The sequence below is a fragment of the Carya illinoinensis genome, chromosome 2 (genome assembly GCF_018687715.1).
Source record: "Carya illinoinensis cultivar Pawnee chromosome 2, C.illinoinensisPawnee_v1, whole genome shotgun sequence".
Classification (NCBI taxonomy): domain Eukaryota; kingdom Viridiplantae; phylum Streptophyta; class Magnoliopsida; order Fagales; family Juglandaceae; genus Carya; species Carya illinoinensis.
In genome coordinates, this window is record NC_056753.1 from 28,441,200 (window position 1) to 28,459,952 (window position 18,753).

Here is an 18,753-nt window from a genome sequence, read left to right on the forward strand (position 1 = left end):
TGAAAGCTCTTTTCCCAAACAACCCTTTAATGGTTCATATATTTTATTTTATTTAAAGTTATTTTTTTATTTATTGGTTAAAGAAATGACTTTTAATGTATTGGTTTTTTTTTATTAATATTTAAACATGTTTAAAATTATTTAAAAGTAAAGGCCAAAGAAATAAAAGAAGAAGTGTAATTTGCATTAGGGGCACATCAAGTGGGCAAATTTGGATGGCATAGTGGCACTACTCTTTTAAGGGATCCATTTCTTTCTATCAAAGAACAATAAGATCTGATTTAGATATTGAGATGAGATGATAAATTTGTGAATAATCTTGAAATGGTTTGTAAATAGTAGTTAAATAATTAAAATTACGTGTTTTATAGAGTTTTAGAAAATGAGAGAGAAAACGTTGAATAAAAATATTATAAAATTAAAATATTGTTAGAAAATATATTTTTAATATTATTTTTATTCCAAGATTTGAAAAATTCGAATTATTTTTTGTATTTTTTTTAAAATTTATGAAAGTTGCAATAATTAGATAATTAAAAAGTTATAGATTTGAAATTAAAAAATATTTATATTTGTGATGTTTGGATATTGAGATAAGGTAAATAAGATGAAATTAGATGAGACCATCTTGCAATCCAAACGAGGCCCACGCATTGATGGGGCAAAATTAAGTGGTACAATATTATTTTCCTAAGTATTATAAGAATAACAGTCGGTTGTTAATTTATCTCCGCACGTCACTCCAACAAAAATATGTGAATATGAAAAGATACTAACAAAGTTTGGACATAAGACTTCAAGTACAAATGAGACAGATATGTAAAATAAGTTCCGAATAACTTCAAATCGAATGTGGTATAAAGAGAGAGTTTAAACCCCCCAATAGCCGGAAGACACGTTACCATTTTAAGAATATTACAATAAGTGGCGGATCTATATAGAGCTTGGGGGTTAGGCCCCACCCCCATTTTTTTTTCTTTTTTTTTTTTTTGAAAATTCAAAATAGGCCCCTAGAAAAAAATTATAATTACTATATGTTCTCTACAAACCCTTAAAATTTTAATATACGTAAAAATGTCCCTCCAATTTTTTTCTTATAGCCCTTGAATTTTGTATAATTTTTATATATTATCTAATTTTAAAGATGTGGTTATACAAAAATTAAATTAAAATTATGTTTAGGATAAATAATAAACTATTAGCATGGATTCCAAACTAAATTTAGGTTTCTTAATATGGAATCTAAAGTGAGAATATAAGAAAAAATATTTAAAATTGATAATTTATATAAAGAATAGTAGATAGGTCTTATCCTTTAAACTTAATTGAGTAAGAAAAAATTTATTTGAGGTATCAATTGTAACATTCTATATTTAATATGATACCAAAGTATTTAGATTTTATATGGAATTTGATAAATTAATTTAAATACTAGAATGAAAAGTGGCATTCTAAATGATCGTTTGATAACTTCTATGAAAAAAATAATTTCTAAATATTTTATTTCAAAAATAATAATGAATAAATATTATTCTATAAAATATTATCGTCAAAAATTTGAAAAGGACATTAAATTTTATTTTTTAAATTTTCCTTTTATGTATATATAACAAATTATCGAGATTCAATTTTATATATAATTATGCACGATGTTTTACATAAATATCTCGCGGTAGAAAAGTTAGCCCAAGGTTCCACCATTACAATAAAACTGGTCCAAGTTAGTGATTTTCCCATACAATCCCATCTCTCTCTCTCTCTCTCTCTCTCTCTCTCTCTCTCTCTCTTATCTATCTCTACTCAAGCTGCACCTCTCAAGGCAGGTTTGCGGCCTTAGATAAGATATAAAATTTTCATTTAATCTCATCTTATTCTCAAATATAATTTAAATACAAAATTTTAAACTAATTATTACAACCTTTTCAAACCAATCTTTATAACTTTTCAAACTTTCAAATAAAAAACAATTATAATTTTTTAAAATTTCTAAATAAAAATCATATTATAAAATTATATTCTTACAATATTTTAACTTTATAATATTTTTTATTCAACTTTTTCTCTCATTTTTCAAAATTTTAAAAATATTTAACTCAAACTATTTCACTATTATTCACAAATTATCTTACTAATATTTACAAAATTCTCATGATCTCATGTGACTCTCCAAACCACCCTTCTCCCTTCCCTCAATCCATCGCAGCCATAAACAAATAATTATGAAAGAGCTTTGCTATTTATAAGCTCCATACATCACACACCACACAATTTTTTTTATTTTTTTTATTTTTTTTAGTTTTATTCTTCTTAAAATAATTGAATTCTTTTACTTATAATCCATATACCACATATTTAGTAAGAGAAAAAAATTTAAAAAAATAACAAAAAAAGTGGTGTGTGGCATATGAGGCTTATGAATAGAATTTTTCATTATGAAAATGGGTCCTCCCCTACAAACCTTTGAAACCCACCAGTTCGCACAAAACCAAAACCAACTTCATCCATGGCTGCATTATCCATTTCTGGGCACCTCACTGTCATAAGTTTCTTCATTTTATTCTTTGAATCATTGGTTAAAGACCCAGATTCTTCTTTCTCATTCACACAGTTTGAGAGTGACTCTAAAATCGAGTCCTTATATTGATCAATGTAAGTCGTATATTTGTTAAGGAGAGAGATAGAGTGAGAGAGAGTGCACAAAAAGCTCAGAAAGGAGGGGAGGATTATTTGGGATAATCAGCTGAGTTCGATTATGCCCCGTTTGGTTATTGAGTTCAATTCAGTTCACTCTAATTTTAAATTGAGTCTAATATATAAATATCAAACTTTCAAATTATTAAATTCATCTCAACTTAAAACTTCCTTACATGTTAGACCTAAAACATTTTTCAATTCAACACATTTTTATAGGTGGGATCACACCATTTTTTAATTTTTCATAAATAGTAATAAACTCATCATAATATCTAAATATATTTAAACTTATTTTAGATGGATCTCACATAACTCTATCTACCAACTCAACTCAATACTATTAATAAAAAACTCAATTCAAATCAACATCCAAATGCATGTTGATATCAAGAAATTACAATATTCTTATCATTCATTTTTGTTTTCCTTATGATAGTTGACGTGTCTATCTCTTGTTTGCTTCTAATTTTGCTAGCTTAAAGCTCATAATTATATCAATGTCAATAATGACGTAATTCACTACAATAAAATATATCGCTACAATTAATGTTATTTGTAATTTTTTTTGATATTATTACAATTGATAAAAAAAAAAAGGATTATAATGTCAAACATGTAAGGAACTAAAAAATATTATAATTGAGATATTGCAGCATTTTTTAGCAGTATTTGCAAAGTTTTTGAGCATTACAAAAAGCTAAATTCTTTGTAGTGATTAAATTCATTTCCTTTGTTATTATTTGACTTTTCTTGGTTTAATTTTCATAGTTTGGTAGAATTCCACAAATGTAGCCATCTTAAAACAAGGGAACTCCACTAAGATTACTATCTACTGATCATCATCACATTGTCAATGTCAACGACTAGTGTGAGTTTATGCCGCCCATGACAAATAACATTATTTTCTTAAAAGAAAATATTAATCTGAATTATGACCTACACTTTTTCAGTTTATGGACAAATATTATATACACACATATTATCCCGCAATTAGATGCATGCATGCATGCATACATGATTATCACGAAATTATTGTGCAAAAAGATGCGATTTTGATTTAGCCAATATTTAAGCCACATGCATGCATTCCATTACCCTATAGAAAAATGAAAATAGATCTATTAGATGCATATATATATATATATATATATATAAATGATTTGTATAAGTTTCGAATTGGTAAATCTTATACAATTTTTTGTAAGAAGTAACCCATATTTTAACAAAATGTAAAAAAACTATTCTTTATTAGCCTATCCCTGGTCGGATGATTTAGGCAACCATTTCCTTCTTGATCAATTGATGCCATAAATACGCAAGCATCAATTAATTGTTTCACTTCACTCCAGCCCAATACAATTAAGAGGAGGTTTGGATAGTGAGTTGAGTTCAGATAAAATGAGATAAAAATTGAAAATATTAAATAAGATTTTATTAGAATATAATTTTTTATTTTGATATTTGAGAAAATTGAATTTTTTATTATATATTATTTAAAAATTTGATAAAATTATAATGATCATTATGTTGACTTTTGTGCTTCTTTTTATAGTCCCACACCTGTGGAAAATAAAGAAAAGCAAATCCTTGAAGGTTATAAATAAGAGGCTTAGCCTCTTAGTTTAATTGTACCAGTTGAAAGGTTATCTAGTAACTTTTAATTTTAGTTAAATTCTTCTATTAGCCTTTTGTAAAAGGGAAAGAGGTGTAAAGTTAAATTTTTACTAATGGGGTAGCTTTGTGGGTGTGTTTGGGGTGAGGAGAAAAATTGTGTGATTGTAACAATTTTTCACATAGTGAATTTTCTTCTTTGGCTCTGATGATTTTTTTTCTTGTTTTGGAGTTTCCACGAAAATTTTTTGTATTGTTATTATTTCTCTATTTTTCTTGTTATTCCTGCAAATGGTAGATCCTAAGGAGGTGAATTTGGGAGGTCCAAATTTTCAACAATTGGTATCAGAGCTACTAGGTTTTTTCTGTGGAGTGGAGCTTTGGTGTGGTAGTGTGGATACGTATAGTCTAAGGAGATTCTGTCTAGGAGATTGAAAATTTTAAATGTGTCTATTGTGACCCTCCAATCTTTCCTAAGAACTAACTTAGTGAGGTATTATTCATTTATACAGTAAAATTCATCAAAGCAATATCATGAAGCAGGTCTTCAAATCTTGTCAAATTTGAGGTGGAGAAATTTGATGGGAGAATCAATTTTGGCTTGTGGCAAGTATAAGTCAAGGATGTTTTGATTCAATCAGGATTACATAAAGCATTGAAGGGCAGACCAACACCTGAAGTCAGTACTAGTACTAGTGTGACTAGTGAAATAATCAGATCTAAAATAAGCGATGAAGATTGGAAGGATCTGGATTTGAGAACAACAAGTGCGATGCGTCTATGTCTGGTAAAAAATGTTCTTGCAAATGTGCATAAAATATCTACGGCAAAGAAACTCTAGGAGAAACTTAAAGAGTTGTATCAGACGAAGGGCGTCTCAAATCGTGTGTACCTGAAGGAGCAGTTTCATACACTGTGGATGAGTGAAGGTACAACTATTTCAGATCATTTAAGCGTTCTCAATGGCATTGTAGCTGCGCTAGAAGTTATTGGAGTTAAAATTGATGATGAGGATTAAGCCTTGAGACTCATCTGGTCTCTTCCACCTTCCTATGAGCACATGAAGGCTATTTTGATACATGAGAAGGAGAAAATAATTTTTTCAGAGATTACCAGTAAAATCTTTTCTAAAGAGAGAAGACTAAGTAATGGAAGTAATGTTCCACTTGAGAACATAGTAATAGTAGCAGCTGGAAATGAGAAAATGAAAAACTCCATGAAGAAGAGAGTAGTTTGCTGGGAGTGTGGACAATCTGGGCACGTTAAGAAAAATTGTCCAAAAGCTGGAGCAGGTTCGGCAAGTGGCTCCAAGTCAGTAAATGGAGATACTGGAAATGATGTTAATGTTGTGCCTCTCTTCATGGAAGATTTTGATCTTTAAAAAGAGACATGTATATCTTCATGGCATGCCACTAATTTTCAAAGTTCTCATGATGGAGGATGTGTTAATGTTAGGGGGTCCACAAGTTTGCACATAGGCATTGGTTTGACATTGATGCAGGGTGTGTGGTGGAAATTCATGTCGATGGCTGATGGACTTCCAGGAGAGCCAAACGTGAAAGTTAAATCATAATTTTCAGCAATGTTGTTTTCGACATGGGCCGAAATGAAATGCTTGAAATTGGTTTATTCTGAGTGGGTATGCTTTTATGGTGAAGCATGATAGCGGAAGTTATGAAGATCTTCATTGAGGTATAATTTGGCTGTGAGACCAGTCAAAGTCCTAAGGTGGAGATTGTTGACTTTTGTGCTTATTTTTACAGTCTCACACCGGTAGAAAATAAGGAGAAACAAATCCTTGAAGGTTATAAATAAGAGACTTAGCCTCTTAGTTTAAGTGCACCAGTTGAAAGCTTATCTAGTAATTTTAAACTTTAATTAAATTCTTCTATTAGCCTTTTGTAAAAGCGGAAGAGGTGTAAAGTTAAAGTTTTACTAGTGGGGTAGCTTTGTGGGTGTGTTTGGGGTGAGGAGAAAAATTGTGTGATTGTAACAATTTTTCACATAGTGAATTTTCTTCTCTGGGTCTGGTGGTTTTTCTCATGTTTTGGAATTTTCACGTAAATTTCTTGTGTTGTTATTATTTCTCTATTTTTTTTGTTATTCCTGCAAATAGTAGATCCTAAGGGGTGAATTTGAGAGGTTCAAATTTTCAACACATTAAATAAGACATGATAAGATGGGTTGAGAGTGTTTTTAAATCTAAACATGACCTAAGTTCACTACAAAGAATATGGCTTTTTGCATCGATTTTTTATACGTGGCAAAAGAATTGGATGCAAATAAAGAGTAATTGTTTCCAAATTATGGATGGATGCACATTAACAGAGTGAGCTTCCTAAAACCGCACAGATGTTGTCACTCGATCACCGCTCGACAGGGCGCTCGAGCGAACTAAGTCAAAGTTGAACACTCCATCACCGCTCGATAGGGCACTCGAGCTAACCTAGGCAGAGTTGAACGCTCAACTCTTGCTCGACAGGGCGCTCGAGCGAACCCAAACAGAGTAGAACGCTCGACATGCGCTCGATAGGACGTTTGAGCTAACTCAGACAGAGTTGAACGCTCGACCTTCGCTCGACATGGCACTCGAGCTAACTCAGCAGATTGAAACGCTCGACGTTCGCTTGACACTGAGCTCGAGCGAACTCAGGCAGAATGTGCCGCTCGACTCTCGCTTGAGCTAATGTTCCAGATCACTTAAAATTTAGGGTACACGTACATCACTAACATCTCACTTCCGCACCCCTCCCTCTTGTCCTATGCCCTAACCCCTCCCCCTTCGAAGCTCTTTGCCCTTGAGGCCCCCTTTATCTCAGTCCCGCACCCCTCCCTCTCCATCTCAGGAACCACCCGCATGGTCACTTCCTCTCCCTGTCTTTGATGGTATTTCATGTTCCTCAGGAAAACAAAACCTAGCCCCCCATTCTCTCTCTCTCTCTCTTTCTCTCAGATGGTACTCGACATCAACTCTATAAATTGATCTCCACCAAATTGTTCAGAAAACTGAGGTATGTTCCTTTATCATAGTTTGTGATGAGTGGTTTTTTTTTGAATCTGACTTGGGCTGAAGTGTATTTTCTGGGTTTCTTTCTTTCTACCGTTTTTCTGAATAACCAAACAGGGGACTTATGTTTCAATGATTTTAAATATAGTCTGGGTTAGTTGATGCACAATGGCATTGGTGTTAGTTACTATATGGTCACTAAAAATAGATCCGATTGTTTCGCTAGAATCTATTTCCATTTCTCTGTTTGGTCTCCAAGAAAGTAAAAGATAATTAAAGTTCAAGTTTTTATAGGGTCTGATATTGCAGTCTCAACTCAACCTAACCCAATACAGTGGCTGAGTTTTAAATGAGCTGCTTTTTCATTTTTTTTGTCGTTTCCTTCACTATCTCTAGTTCTCAACTATCAAACGTGGACAAGGGACATTTTACTTGTGCTATTAAGGAAATCAAAATTGCAGACTTTGTATGTTCAGCTGACCCTGAAAGATATTCCCTTAAATATGTTTCGTCTTTGGAGGAGCAACGCATCTCAGCTTTTGTTGGTCATTTTGCAAATTGCTTGTAGTGAAGCCACATGATAGAATGATGTTCTATTGAAAAGCATGACCAAACACTTGAGAGAACTTGTACTTATTTCATTCCATACCTTGAAACCAAGACCACCGCTTGTTCTATTAAAATTTCGGTATTGAATTCTGTCTTTTTTAGGAAAGAAAGATGCTTTTGGTGCTAAATATATATATATATATATATATCTATATATGGTCGCTAAAATTTTACTGCAAAGAAATATGACTGAAATGGGGAGCATCTATTGTTATGAAGTGGCATTTAACTAACTCTCTAAAAAGAATTTACAAATGGGTTCAGTGAATTAGACCACAAGCAATAGACTAGTATGAGATGTTCATTGCTTTGCCCAAAAACAGTTTCAAACATGCTTTTTTCTCTATTATTATAATTGACCTGCTTTACTTCAGTTTGGATAGTTAGTTTGTATTTTCTTGAATGTGCACGCCACCATGTAAGAACATCTCTTTAATTGGGTGTTCATTTTTCATATATATCAGTAAATATGTAATTCCTGCAAAACGAAACATAACATAAAGGAAGGAGTGAAGCCGACTCTCTAAAGAAAAGCTAGCACCGTCCAATAGGGAGGTGGGAGCCTATTTGCTTTTAGGTGCTTTATTTGCTTTACTTTATAATAATAAGAAATAGGCTATTGGACTTGAAGTCCATGGCAGTGAAGTCTCACTCCTCCTTTGGAGGAAGCTGGGTGGCTGCCTCACTCTTTTGGAGGAAAGTGGATGTTTGTACTTCTCCTCTTAGGGAGTACCTCTCTTTTCAGAAGATAGGTCGTTTCAGTTCTATTTTTTAACAGAGCGTTTTCTCAATTGACTGTTGTCAATTGAGAGTATATAAAAGTTAAGACAATGTTCGTCATAAAAAAATTTATGGGCGGAGGAGCCCCTCATAGTTGAGCAGTTTGGCTAGTAATTAGGATTTTCCTATATTGATTAGTCACAATTGTAACTTTGGTTTCATTGGATGGAATGAAGTCTATTTAAAAATATATATATGTAATTCTTGCTTTGTGTTTCTCATTTATTGCAGATGGGGCTTTATACCTTTGATGGTTATATTTTATCCATGGTTGATGATTAATTTTAGCTCCACAAAATAGATACAAATTGTGTGCATGGTATTTATAAACTATTAGGGAAAATAAGTGTGAACAATGTTAGTTGATACTAAAATAGTTGACCAGTTGGTTGAATTAAGATAGAACATAGTTGTGAAGATGTGGCTGCTTATATATATGTGCATATTGGTTGTTGCCCTGAAAGAAGCATGGCTGTAAGTTGATGGTAAAGATGGCCTGAAATGCTGCACCTTAATTTAGTGGAACCAAGGATGATAGAGAAATGCTAAAAGTGGAAACAATTTGCATCAAGAAATTTGACACACACCTGCTTCCCCAACATTCATTTTGAAGTTAAAGAGGAACCTCTACTAATTCAGTACATGGTAAGTGTTTATATTATTTTGGTTAACATTTAATGGAATGTAATATGATATTATTTATGTAATTTGCATGACTGGATGATTGCAGCAGTTTAATATATTGAAATTCTGTTATTTATATACATGTAGTTATTATCTAAATTGGTACTTGTAATGGCAAATGGGCAACCAGCTAAGTATATAGGTGGTTACTGCCCATGACATGTAACATGTTAATATATATATACATCCTCAGTAATTATCATGTGGAGTGTGTCTTGGCTGGATGAAAGAGCAGAACATGCAGAGCATGTCTTAGCAATTTGTAGATACTTGGTGATCGGAATCTTGTTTATTGTCTTGATGATTTTTATTAATGAGGATGGTGTCTATTCCACTTATTGGTTGCAAAAAGGGTGTCTAATATTAATGAGGATGGGAGCTTCACTAATAAATGGCCGTACCGATTGCATCCAAATCAAGTTATTTTTGCATCGAGTTATTATGGATACAAATGTCAATTCGCATCCAAACTTTTTTTTTGTATCGAGTTATTATGGATGCGAATGGACAAATATGATAAACTGTTTGCAACAATAGCATCCAAATAAAGTTATTTTGCATCGAGTTATTTCATTAAACGGATGCTGAAACTTAAAAATAATTAAATAATAGCATCCAACTGGCGACGATTAAAAATCGATGCAAAAAGCTATTTGCATAGATTTTTTCTAATTTTTTGCAACCAAAACTTGCGATGCAAATGACTATAATTCTTGTAGTGGTTTCACCAGGGTCATCGTTGCATTCATTTTGTCAAACTATAATATATGTAGAGGTACTTTTAAATATGGTCCTTAATTCTGTGAGGTCCTCACAGTGGGGATGAGTTTACGAGGAGTACTCGGGATAAGCACTCTTCCGGAAAGGATGAGATTTGGAAAACGTAAATAACTTAGCCTTGCAATATTTGCACTTGGATATGCAGATGGGATGGATATATAGAGATTCTTTAGAGTTTTTTTTTTTTATTGAACTCTAAGAAATCTAAATTTGGGTGGGATACGAGAAAAAAAAGGCTTAAATATATAGTTAATCCCGACCTAATTAAGAAGTTAAGATCTCCATGCTACGTTGTTCGTGATGACCGCATAGCTAGGACTATATATCGCGGATTAACCTTGTTCAAACTTCTATGAGATCATCCTTGACTGGAGAGAAAAATAATTATGCACATAACAAGGAAATTTGAATTTTTCAATCAATGAAATAAAATAAAAAATGACAAGATCGATGCCTTCAAAAGATTCTGTTCACTAGTTCTGAACCCTTTCTAGTTTGCTCTTGTTTTCCTGCTTACTGATAAACACATCATAGTTAAGCAAAGGAGAGAGAGAGAGAGAGAGAGAGAGAGAGAGAGAGAGAGAGAGAGAGAGAGAGAGAGAGAGAGAGAGAGAGAGAGAGAGGTTTTGACGTAGACCTTTTTATTTAGGAAAAATATAGTTACAAGCATAATTGTGCACTAATCTGTGCACCAATATGATGTGATTGGTCAAAAAATAAACTTTATTGAAAACAGTGTTAATTTAAATTTTAAGTATGAATAAATCAGTATTGATATACAAATTAATGCGTGACTGTGTTCGTATATAACAAAACTCTTTTATTTATACATAGACAGTACACATGCATGACCTTTGATCGATCGATGGAATATACATATAAAGTATAAAAGAAGTGCAGTACTCTCTGTTTGGTATTAGGACGTGGAATGCACTTAAATTCTTAATTATAACGTGAAAATACTTCAGTACCATGTTCCAAATTCATACTCCAAGTGGCTAGAGTTCAAGGGCATCTAACGTGGCATTCCTTATAATGCGTGTAACACAAACTCTCGAAGGACAAAAAGACGACACATACACATGTTCTCCTGGGAGAAATCAGTTTATTATTGCACAAGAAAACAAGCAAAGAAGAACATAGAAAAAGTGTAGGATCGATATCTGATTATACGTGTTGCGAGCAATTGACTCAAATGCTTGTCCCACTGAAGGAAAAGAAAGCTAACAGCATCATAGATGTCGGCAGCAGAGGCGGATGTGTGTGGATGCCAAGGAACCGACGCACGAGGAACTTAATTAACAGAGAAAAAAGAGTCCATTTTGTAACTTGTGCTTTATGGAAAGGAAGAAATGCCCTTTTTGACAAATTACAATTAATATTGGTCATGTTTAAGATCAGATAGAAGATTTGAAAAGTTCTTAAACAGCTGTATCATGCCATGCAGCATGCATATCGCATATGCTGGTTAACATCATTACTGGCAGCCACATGAAGTAAAGCAGACAACAACTAGCTAGCAAATCCTAACAGCAGGGTTATAAAACAGAACAAAGTAGTGAGAAGAAAATAACAAAACAAAACAAAAAACCTTGGGTCCCATGCATGGCCACTGGTACTACTGTCTTGTCTCCGTACATTATTGAAGACAAGATGCATGTGTACGTGAGAATCATGTGAGTTCGCCATGGAGTGGTTTTGGTTTCAGAATATGTTTGGAAGTACTTGTATTTATCTGAGTTTCACTCCTTCCCCCCCTTTTCTTTTGCTACTTTTAAGCATCCATATAATATAAGATTTACGCGCGGTATTTTTCGAAGAAGTTCCAGCTTGTTCTAAAATGAATGATTTTTACTATTATTAATGGAAACATGAAGTTTTTTTAAAAGAGTAGAAAGGATAAAATTGGTTGATGGTCAGATTTTGTTAAAATTTTGAAAAGGATGCATAAAAGAAAGTATGAATTCATTCATGAAGAAACTTAAGGGCTGGTTTGGATTCACAGATAACATAAGATGAGATAGTTTTAAATAAAAGTGATAAAATTAAATTATGATTTAAAAAATTGAATTATTTATTATATTTTATGTAAAAATTAAAAAAATTATATTCATAAGATGAGATGAGATGGAATGAAACGTTTTCCAAATATAAACTGAAGCATAAATCAACCATTAATTCAAGAAAGTGCTTTCGAGAATCTAGAGCTCTATAAAGACATGGAAGACTTCGGTGTCCCTTACTTTAGTTGGTGGAATCCCGATACTTCGATTTGGTTGTCAACTTTATTAAAGAAGTTAGAAAGAAGTCGCCCCGAAAGATAGTTGTAGCGGCTTTTCGGTTTTGTTGCGGCGAGGCATGTTGCCCTTTTTACGTTTTTATGACGACCATTAACCTTTTGTTACGGAGAGATTTTGCAAAGGCTGCGACAAGCTTAACCTCAATGACACGGTGAAGTGGGATTACCCAGTGATGATGGAATGCATGCTAGCATGATTTTCTACTCTAAGACGACCTTTCCACGCCTAGTTTTGGCATTTCTCGGGCTATTGACAAGCTAGCAATTCCAATTTACAATAGTTTTGCGCCTGTTGTTTGAATCTGGACTATGTAATCCATTCCATATAATTAAACGTGTTGAACCCACACACGCCAAGAGAAAGTGTTAAGAATGTAACATAAATAATTAAATCTATCTCCTTTTATCGACTTAAACTTTCCAGACAAGTGTGGAATGATGTCTAGAAGATTATTAGGTAGTTTTGGAGTTAAGATGATTTGACACTCTCGTTCTACATTGAATCATTTTATGTAACAATAATTAAGTTTTAATAATTTTACTTTAAATAAAATGAGACTTATTTGTTAGATGGGATTACTCAATAATTGTTCTAATACCGCACACTTCTTTTGATATTTATCTTTAATTATTTGTATTATATTCTTAACAACGTCATCATATCTAAGTTGGATCACAACCTAACAAAATGCAGAAACTAGATACCACACGGTGAAGTTAAGATGTAGATACATGTCTCATGAGAAAAAGGGAGAGGTACTTACATAAATAGGTCCAGAATTTTATTTACAGTTGGGAAATGTAAGTAAAAATTTTATGTGTAATCACTTTTATGTATTCTTTATACACTCCATTAATGTGATTGACTGCATTACATTTTTTAATATAAAATAACTGTTTTAACTAATCATATTAATAAAATACACAAAGAGTACATAAAAATAACTATATACAACAGAACTCAATATGTGATTAATAACATGAACAATTCTATATACTTCGGAAGCACATATTTGTTTTAGTTATTGATCAACTGCTGAAATAGTTTACACAATTGCCCAGATTTAAAAAAGAAAAGAAAAAGATGAAGAATAGTCTGTAGATGCTGGTAGTCTATGGCTTATCGACTAACTCCTTGTAGAAAAAGAAAATAAAAAACAATATAGTAAAAATCATTCAATGCTACAAAATATAATTGTTTTCTGAATAAATACTTGGGACATGTTGTAATCCCTTGTGGGGAGCAGAGACTTGGATGAGAAACAGGGAACACAGGAGCAACTATCGTCCTATTCCGAATCCCTCAGGCTTTCACTTGTCAGCCACATTTTCTTCTGAATAATAAACACAATGTCGTCTCCATCCTGATCTGAATCTGAACTGGAATCAGATGTCGCCACTGCTTCCCAGTGCAATGGCACTAAATACTTCTTTATGAAATTTATCACTGCTAACTTGTCACGGATGATTATGAAACCAGTAGGCCGAACTATCCGGTCCATCTCAATCAGCAAATCTTCAGGACTGCAATCTTTATTCTCAATGTCAGAAAAGACAGTCCAAGCATGGAGTAGATCATATGTTCGAGGGTATGTTGAAAATGCTTGGCACCTGTCAAAATAGATTTCATCGCAAGTTAAAATCAACCACCTCCAACTTCATCTGACAACTTCTCCAAGAATCTATGGACCTTGACTTCTAGAATGTAAAACGATAGAAAATGCAAAACATATCAGCCATATCTCCACCTAGCATTTTAGAAATTCGTATCAACAGAGCAGGTAAACCTGAAGTCAATTACCATTTTTTTTTTTTTTAAAAGACAAGTACCATTCATATGATAGAAGTCAAGTACCAATTACTGTCACTTATCTGGGTGTAATTATTTCCAAAAATAACAGTCTACCATAAGAGACAGAACAAGGTATTCCTAACTAAACATTAAATCACAAGATTATATTTCAGAAATCAATATTCATACCAGTCATGAACAGTGCCTATGAGGCCTCTGTCGTATATCAGCTTAAGCGTGTTTGGTCCATCTTCAGGGACAACATTCATGACCCAAACATCCTTGTCCTTCAGAGCAGCTGCAAACGAACCCATGTTTGTCTTCATGTCCATCACATTCCTCAGTGTGTTCGATGAAATCTTTGGGCTCAAGAGATTCCAGTAGCTCACAACCCTCTCTTTCCAAGCTTCCTACACCACTTACCAGCAACACATAAGCCGACAAACCCATATTTCTTAAGCAGTACTGAATAACTAATAATGAAAAAAAGTAGATCGACTGCTGCCAATTATTACCGTGTCCTTTTCAAACATGTCATTTGAATAGCCAAAATCAGCAAGTCGAGGAGGAGGAGAAGTCAGCCTAGATGGCCAAGGAGCCAATCCACTGCCCTTAACCCTATGATCATCTGATAAGACCAAGCAAAATTTTAGCAGTATCCCTCAAAATGCAGTAACTCATCAAGATTTTATCCTTTAATACAAAATAATAAATTTCTTTATTTGGTAGGTCACTGCAGCTTGATGGTCTGCAGGTGAAGGGGAGGGGTTGTAAGCTGTCTAAAAAATAGCTTGCACTTCATCAAAGCACATGTCATTTTCTGTTTCTTTGGCTAATTTTCAGTTGACTATGAAATACATTTTTTCACTAATCATTTTTGGTAGCACTAGCACCAAACACAGGAAGGCACAAAAAACTTTTCCAGAATATATTTTATGCCAAAACAAACAAAACCTTAGTGTTTGTTTATTGCTTATGACATAAATAACGGTGAAGGTACTTTAAAGCTTTGACTAAATAGATCCAAAGTCAAAGAAAACTTAAACAAACTTTTTAAATTAGTGGTACGTAGGTATCATGATTCATGAAGGCAGGAACAAGTTTTGTATTAGCAACTCAAAACATATTAACCTTCTGTTAACAATTTATAACAGAGAAGAAAACAAATAATTATGCTAAAGAAAATAGGAGAAGACACTCACGGTCAGAGTATGGTGTGATGCATGCTTCCATTGACACACCCCAAACTTTATCTGGATTATCACCAGACTGGCAGAGAGGAGGTAGGGTACCAGGTTTTCTTTCCATATAACAGTCATTTGTCAGAGGCTTTTGCCAAATAACAGTTTGGTTCCTCTTTGAAGCTATTGTCCAACACATACGTTCCACAAGGGCACTCATATCTCTCCATATTCTGAGATCCTCTTCATCCTGAGCATATGCTTCGGGAGATGAGTAGGCAAAATAGCCACCTGGTCTGAGTAATCTATCTAGCTCAAGAAGAAGAATTCCATCTCTTTGAAGCCAATCAATCCTACAACGAGAACAGTGAGCAAGTTCAAAGGATCTGCTAGGGTAAGGGAGCCTCTTGGTTCCTAGAACACCAAGATATGCAGGAATTCCTCTTTCTAGGGCAAACTGAATTTGGTTTTGATGCACATCATTCGGTGCTAAGGACATCGTTATAACATCAGATGAGAGGAGATAAGCTCCAAAACTCGCAACACCACAGCCAACATCAAGAACTGTTCTTAACCTTCCTTCATTGTTTATATTATTGTGTGAAAAGTTCAGCATCTGCAAAATTAAGCCACATATAAGATTATTTCTTCATCCATGAAGTACAAATATATTTACTGAAAAATAAACCAGAGAAACAGCAAGATCCGAATAAAAGAGAGAGTGAGCCATAGGGCAATGCAGAGCACAGGAAGTAAGCAAAATTCTATATGGCCTACTAACTCAAAAAAGTACTTTGCAAAAGGTACTCAGTAAAGGCCAGCAATCATCTTACATTTGCAATTGAAGCAATATACTTATCTGCTCCATAGTGAAAATGAGTACCTCCACCCGGAAATACAATCTTTTCACCTTTCACAACCATCCAGTTCTGGTCAGACTTCTCATGTGCAAGGTGAGTATGAGGGATGTTTGCTTTCCATACTTGATCTCTGCTTTCCGGCCACTTGATTGGGACCTGAAACACCACATGCAACAGAACAATTAATATTTAGTAGAACAGATGAGGATGCAAAACTCTTGAAAAAAACAAATATTCCACATCGTTATCATGCTTAAGCTTAGCATCTCCCCACCTTGTATCCTCGTGGAGGAGGAATCAAGCAGTTGTACCGCCTTTCTGGAAGAGGGCAATGTCTCTCATAGTGCTCCATTAAAGATAAGTCCAGCTTCAACCTCATTTGGTATATGAGGTGTCTGTCTAGGCAGGGAATTAGTTCTGAATGTCGATCATCACAAACCTTCAAAAATCAGTAGACAAATGGACTCAATAGATGCATTAAGAAAATAATTAAACTGAACAGATGGGCCGAACACCAAGTATATCCCAACAGAACTTACTGGGAAACTCTTTGGTGTGATAACATCCTCTCCATTTTCTAGGCCAAATCTCGTTGAAGATTCATCTTGCTTGCCATCAGCATCTTCATCCCCACCCAAATACGATGAACCAAGTCTTCTCAAAGATCTGCTCCCATATTCTAGAGCAGATGTACCACGGTTTGTAGAGCCAAAAATGGATCCAGAGTAAACATACAGAAAACCAAGAAAGATTGCCACAACACACACAGAAGTGATTAAACGCTTCTTTTGCGTTCCATCAGATCTTCCCCTCATCATTTATTTAGCTTTCAAGCTCTTCAATCGCAACTTTTCACTTCCACTTATGTATTAATAGATCACCATACAGATCTCATTTCATGAAGACACCTTGTGTCAAACACACAAATGAGATCCCTAAAGACTTAGCAGTCAAGAATCATAGAGATTGACCAATAGACCTGTAAAAATTAAAAGCAAACAACCATCAGTAGATGAGAAAATCTGAAAAACCTAATACAATCCATATCAAACCTGGCCAGTTCAAAAGGACATCAAATAACCATGGAAACCAATAGTCAAATATCGTTAGTTAGGGAACCACATAAAATAAATATTGATTAAGAAGTCCTGTGAGAAGAAGCACCCTAACATTACTGTGGTACGAAACAGACCGTAAATAAAGTATTTTATCAACGTAGTTCCATGGAACGTTGCAAATTTGTCTCCCAAGATTTCAACGCGTGTTTCCATTCAAAAAATACGGATGAAAAATGCCAGATAAAAAATTACAAACAATAATAAGCACGAAACCAAGTTGAAGTTAACCAGCCACGATTGTATTCAGTGAATTGACAACCAAGCAACGAAAATGATTGACTGGCCCTAGAAGAAAAGAATATATGATATTGAACAGAAATAAAAACGAAGATTTAGCAATATATTCTATCTATTCCAATCTTCATGTCCCTTCAGTAAATTGGAATCCGAGCAATGAAAAAAATTGACACTTTCTCTAAGCCACGAATTGAAGCGGAACTCAGATCTGGGACAAGGACCAATGCAACACCACGCTTCCCATTTGGAAAGCTCCATTAACTTATCAAAATCACCCTTTTCTCAAACAAGAACAAGCAACCAACTTACCACAACAAAAAACCACATAGAAACAACAGATTAAATCATTCGATATCAAAACAGAAAAATAAACCGCACCCAGAAACGCCAATTCAATCAGATCCAGCCACGAAACGAAAATTCTACCCAAAACCCAGAAACTCAAATGCCAAGAAACAAGGACAGAAGGCAAAAGGCTTACTGGGTTTCAACCGAATGACGAAGTGGGTCTGATTGTGGTACGTTAAAGAGCCCCCGGAATCGTAAGCGGAGATTTGGGTCAATAGAAGCTGCTTGTGCTTACTCCACTTCAATAACAGGATACAAAGTGGGGGCCAGGGGAGAGATCAGATCTCAGAGTTTTGCCTTTGTTTGTACGTATTGTGGGACTGTTCGTGAGTGTGTATGCGCGTTTCACAGTTTTGTCAAAATGTTTGTTAAATATCCATCAGCGCCTAGTTGTCAACGAACACTTGTAATTATGAGCTAGCTAGTTGTCAGATTAACGCAAATGAGATTGCACCGACAATAATTCATTTATTGCTATTCATTAACTTAGCCAGATGGTTTCAGGTAAATTTTCTGAAAACTATTTATAAAACTATAAATATTTATTTGCTATATTCAATGTTATGTTTGGATGGAAAAAAATGTTGAGATTCTATAAATAAATAATTTTCACATTCAGTTCGAGTATATTTTAAACACCAAAAAAGGAATTTCCATCTTTAAGTTTGAAATAAGAACTAAATATAAAAAATGATAAACATATAATTAGTTTACAACTATTTTATCACTCTATTTAAAATGAAGATTAATTAT

General features: G+C 33.9%; 1 protein-coding gene across 2 annotated transcripts; it reads right to left on the reverse strand.

Annotated features, from left to right (window-relative positions):
• Positions 1 to 13,459: 13,459 nt before the first annotated feature.
• On the reverse strand, positions 13,460 to 18,350 carry LOC122300671 (probable methyltransferase PMT3). Of its 2 annotated transcripts, none has more exons than XM_043111488.1 (8): positions 18,134 to 18,350; positions 16,837 to 17,276; positions 16,572 to 16,736; positions 16,271 to 16,453; positions 15,459 to 16,053; positions 14,772 to 14,884; positions 14,446 to 14,666; positions 13,460 to 14,075 (listed from the first exon to the last, which is right to left on the reverse strand). In XM_043111488.1, the coding sequence occupies exons 2-8, from the start codon at positions 17,113 to 17,115 to the stop codon at positions 13,754 to 13,756; spliced, it is 1,878 nt and encodes a 625-aa protein (XP_042967422.1). In that variant the 5' UTR covers positions 17,116 to 17,276; positions 18,134 to 18,350; the 3' UTR covers positions 13,460 to 13,753. The 2 variants fall into 2 exon arrangements, with proteins under 2 accessions (XP_042967422.1, XP_042967423.1); XM_043111489.1 differs by having other exon boundaries at positions 18,031 to 18,350.
• Between the last annotated feature and the right edge of the window lie 403 nt (positions 18,351 to 18,753).

Bases quoted from the DNA above. Each gene is read 5' to 3' on its own strand.
- LOC122300671 (XM_043111488.1), bottom strand. From the start codon at position 17,115: ATGATGAGGGGAAGATCTGATGGAACGCAAAAGAAGCGTTTAATCACT. The intron at 16,454-16,571 runs GTGGGGAGATGC...GTGGTGTTTCAG, and splicing joins CTCCTCCACGAGGATACAAG to GTCCCAATCAAGTGGCCGGA. The intron at 14,885-15,458 runs GTGAGTGTCTTC...TGGTCTTATCAG, and splicing joins CATCACACCATACTCTGACC to ATGATCATAGGGTTAAGGGC.